This window comes from Nicotiana tomentosiformis, chromosome 2 (genome assembly GCF_000390325.3).
Source record: "Nicotiana tomentosiformis chromosome 2, ASM39032v3, whole genome shotgun sequence".
Taxonomy (NCBI): Eukaryota; Viridiplantae; Streptophyta; class Magnoliopsida; order Solanales; family Solanaceae; genus Nicotiana; species Nicotiana tomentosiformis.
In genome coordinates, this window is record NC_090813.1 from 149038192 (window position 1) to 149042937 (window position 4746).

At 42.9% G+C, this 4746-nt stretch overlaps 1 protein-coding gene across 1 annotated transcript; it reads left to right on the forward strand.

Moving 5' to 3' along the window:
* Positions 1 to 2576: 2576 nt before the first annotated feature.
* On the forward strand, positions 2577 to 2915 carry LOC138905842 (uncharacterized). Its single transcript, XM_070194358.1, has one exon. The coding sequence runs from the start codon at positions 2577 to 2579 to the stop codon at positions 2913 to 2915; it is 339 nt and encodes a 112-aa protein (XP_070050459.1).
* The last annotated feature ends 1831 nt before the right edge of the window (positions 2916 to 4746 follow it).

Genomic DNA, 4746 nt, shown 5'->3' on the forward strand with positions numbered 1-4746 from the left:
TAAATCAACAATGGAAGAGATAACGTGTAATGATGACTTCAAATAATGATAAATCAACAATGGAAGAGATAACATGTAACAATGACTTCAAATAATGACAAATCAATAATGGAAGAGATAACATGAAATAATGAAATAGGCAACAACTTTCACTAAGCATAAGAGCAAAATATCAAGTAAGATGTAGAACAAGTGTTAACAAAGTCATTTAAGGCATCTGAGGATAGACTACCACAAGTAAGAGTAGATTCACTATGAGAATTTAAAACATAATATGACAATTCAATTAAAGTATGGAAAGAGTATAAGTAGCCTAAACCGGTAAAATACCACGTATAACCCATATACCCACTCGTCACCTTGCGTACACGGCTTTCACATAGCATAAATAACACAATCAATCCCAAATCCTAAGGGGTAATTTCCCCACACAAAGTTAGGCAAGATACATACCTCAATTAGGCCAACTCAACCCTTATAAATAGCTTTTCCCCTAAATGTCGCCCCCATGCGTCTCAAATCTAACAAAACTTAACTTAATATCATCAATCAATGCAAGGGAAAATAATTACAATAGATAAAGCTATGATCTTTATACTTTTTCCAAAAAAATCAACCCGGGGCTCGCCTAGTCAAAACTCGGGTCCGAGGGTAGATTTCGACTACTCATAACCCCACGAGTCCATATATAAGATGAATTTCAAAATTCGAGTCCAAATCGACTCTCAAAACTCAAATTTTTATTTTTCAGAAACTTGACAACGTTTCACAAATTTTCACTTTGATTCACATGACTTTGGTGTTAAATCTAAGATATATTGATGTAATTTAGTTGGAATTTGTAGATAAAAATCCCCTCTCCAAATCGCCTCCTATCGAGTCTAGGGTTCTAAAATTAGAGAATATGTTGAAAAAACTCGTCTCCCGGCCCTTATGACCAGCTGCAGATGTCGCATTTGCGACACATGGTTTGTATTTGCTAATCCTCACAATTTTAAATCAGGGATCGCCTTTGTGAACCCTGACAGTCTCCACAGAAGTCACAATTACGGCAAAGGCTTCGCAATGGTGAAGCTGGCCACTATTGCAAATGCGGCCAATTGCTCGCAATTGCGAACCAGCCCTCAGGCCTACTGAGTTTGCAAATTCAAAGAGAAAGATGCAATTGCGACATCAGAGACTCCCCCTCCCCCCCCCCCCACAATCACCTTTGCAATTGTAAGGCTGGTGCTTGAAATTGTGATAACAGAGCACCAGCAACACCAATAATTCATTTTTAGTTTAACTCATTCCAAAACATGTCTGAAACTCATCTAAGCCCTTGGGGCTTCAAACCAAACATCCACACAAGTCTAAAAAATTTAAACGAACTCTCTCGCACGATCAAAACATAAAAATAGCATCTAGAACTATGAATGGAACACTAAAATGCATGAATTTCAAAGTAAAGTTCAAGAACTACTAAAATTACAACTAAGCGTCTGAATCCTATCACTTCAACTCCAATTGATACCAAATTTTGCAGACAAGTTCTAAATAGAATGACGGACTTATTCCAAGTGCTAAAATCAAATTCTGAGCCCTATATGGGACTGTAGAAATGCATTCAGTCATCAAAAAAGAGGATTTGCTTGAGTATCGAGGAGTCAAGCTAAAAGTCAACCTACGGTCAAACTTTTCAACTTCAAATTGCCAAATTTTGGCAAATACCACAAATCGACCTATGGACTTCCAAATTCAATTATGGGCATACGTCCAAGTCCAAAGTCACGATATAAAGCAGTCGAAGCCATCAAAATACCGTTCCAGAGTCGTGTTTAGAAAAGTAAAAGTTTGGTTAACATTTCTAACTTAATCTTCTAAGTCAAGAATCAAAGGGTCTAAATAAACCCGAAGTCTTCCCGAAATAAAACTAATCAACCCCGTAAGACATAAAACCATACACACACATGTTTGAAGTATCAAAGGGGGGAAAGGGGATGTAATTACACATACTGACCGATCGGGTCGTTACACATCCATAGCTGATCATGAGCTAGAGCCCCAGGTTGCAGCCACAACTAGGGGTAAGGGTCGGGGCCAAGGGAGAGCCAAAGGCATAGGAGAGCTCATCCTAGACCACGTACAACTACACTTATAAAAGAGCCTCAGATCGAGCAGGAGGAGGATATCCTTGTTCAGACTGCTCCTGTTGGACCAGCTCAGGTCCCAGAGGGACTCATTGCCATTGCAGTACTTCAGAACACTCTAGTTTGCCTGGTTGGCCTTATGGAGAGTGTGACCGAGGCCGGTGTGTTCCCTATGGCACCAACTGTCTCTCGGGATGGGGGAGGAGCCCAGACTCCCGCTGCTCACACTCTAGAGCAGATGGATCACGGATATCAGACTCCGGCAATTACGCTAGTTTTATCAGTTCAGCCTGTTACTGCTATATAGCCCGGGGAGGAATCTGCGATGTCGGCCGAGGGGCTGAAGAGGTTGGAAAAGTTAACCATTTTTTTTCCCACTCGCTTTGGTGGTACACCTTCTGAGGATCCCCAGGAGTTCTTGGGCCGTTCCAAGAGGTCTTGCGCAACATGGGTATAATGGAGTTCAACGGAGTCGAATTCGTACTGTTTCAGACGCACGATTCTGCCAAGAGGTGGTGGCAGGAGTATGTTCGGGGTAGACTAATAGGTTCACCTCCTCTCACTTTGAATCATTTCTCACAGCTATTCTTGGAGAAGTTCATCCCCTTCACTCAGAGAGAGGACTTCCACAGCCAGTTTCAGTGCCTCCAGAAGGGTAACATGACTATTACTCAGTATGAGACCAAATTCGTGGATTTATCTCGCCATACAGTTATCTTGATCCCTACTGAGAGGGAGAGGGTGAGGAGATTTATAAATGGCCTTACTTATGGCATCAGGATATAGATGGCCAAAGAGATTGAGGATGATATTTCTTTCACCCGAGTTGTGGAGATCATTAAAAGTGTTGAGCATATTCGTGGTCAGGGTAGAGATGCGGCATCCGAGAAGAGGCCTCGTCATTTTGGTGGTTTCTGTGGTGCCTTATTTGGAGGCAGGGGTTCATTTGGTAGAAGCCATCCTATCAGGTCGGTTCAGTCATCGCTTTAGGCATCACATGGTGCTTCGGGCAGTCGTGGTTCTTATGGGTCTCGTCCTGAGCAGCTAGCCTACAGTGCACCTTCAGCTCCCATCACTGCACCAATGATTCAAAGTTATCATAGTGGTTATTCGGACTATCAGGGTTAGTCCCAAACTCAACAGCCACATTAGTAGAGAGAGTTTTTTGAGTGTGGAGGTATGTGTCAACTTCTTAATGGTGTACACACGGATTGTGAGAAACTGACAGGTTTCTAGCTGATGTGAGCTCTAGGAGGGCTGGTTATTGGTTTGGTTATTGAGATTTTTATGTGGTCCTAAGAGTCGTGATATGATTTCTATTTGGATCAGGTTGCACGCCATAATAGATTGATATTTGGTTATTTTATTTCATCTTTACTTGAAATATCAGGAGGTACTCTCCCAGACTTTAGAGCAGTATGTCACAGCTGGGTACTAGTGCTATGATTCCGGCACTGGTTTCCCCACCACCCGCTCAGCCAGCTAGAGGCAGGGGACAGGCAGCCGGAGATGGAGGTCAGGCAGCTAGAGGTGGAGGCCAGTTAGTGAGAGGCTGTCTGAGAGGGAGAGGTCAGATTGGTGGGGTCCAGCCTCATTGCTATGCATTCCCAGCCATACCTGAGGCAGTCATCTGATGCGGTCATCACAAGTATTGCTCCGGTTTGCCATAGAGATGCATTAGCTTTATTTGATCTGAGTTCTACTTATTCATATATGTCATCCTATTTTGCTACATATTTGGATATGTATCGTGATACTTTGAGTGCTCATGTTTATTTGTCCACGCATGTTAGGAATTCTATTATGGTGGACCGGGTCTATCACTCTTGTTTGGTCACTATCGGAAGTTGTGAGACTAGGATTGACCTTCTATTACTTGATATGGTGGATTTTGATGTGATTTTAGGCATGCATTGGTTGTCACTGTATCATGCTATTTTGGATTGTCATGTCAAGACCGTGACGTTAGCCATGCTGGGGTAGCCTCGATTGGAGAGGAGCGGGACTCCTGGTCACTCCACTAGCAGGGTCATTTCATACATGAAGGCTCGGTGTATGGTCGAGAAGGGGTATCTGGCATATTTGGCTTATATCTGTGATTCTAGTGCAGAGGTTCCTTCCATGGATTTGGTTCTGGTTGTGCATGGGTTCGCATAGGTGTTTCCTACCGACTTGACGGGCATGGCACCCGACAGAGATATCGAATTTTGCATTGATTTGGTTTCGAAAACTCAACCTGTTTCTATTCCACCATACCATATGGCCCCAGTTGAGTAGAAAGAATTGAAATAGCAGTTGCAAGATTGATGACTTATTTGACCAGCTTCAAGGTTCCAACGTGTTTTCCAAGATTGATTTGAGGCCTGGCTACTATCAGGTGAAGATTAGGGCATCGGCTGTTCGTAAGCCAGCTTTTCAAACTCGGTATGGTAACTACGAGTTCTTGGTGATGTCATTTGGCTTGACTAATGCCCCGGTAACCTTTGAGAGGAGGATGAGCAGCATCTATGGATCGTACTTCAGACTTTGACAGATCGTCAGTTATATGCCATGTTTTCAAAGTGTGGGTTCTGGTTGGACTCGATTACCTTTTTGGGCCATTATATCTTCCGAGGGC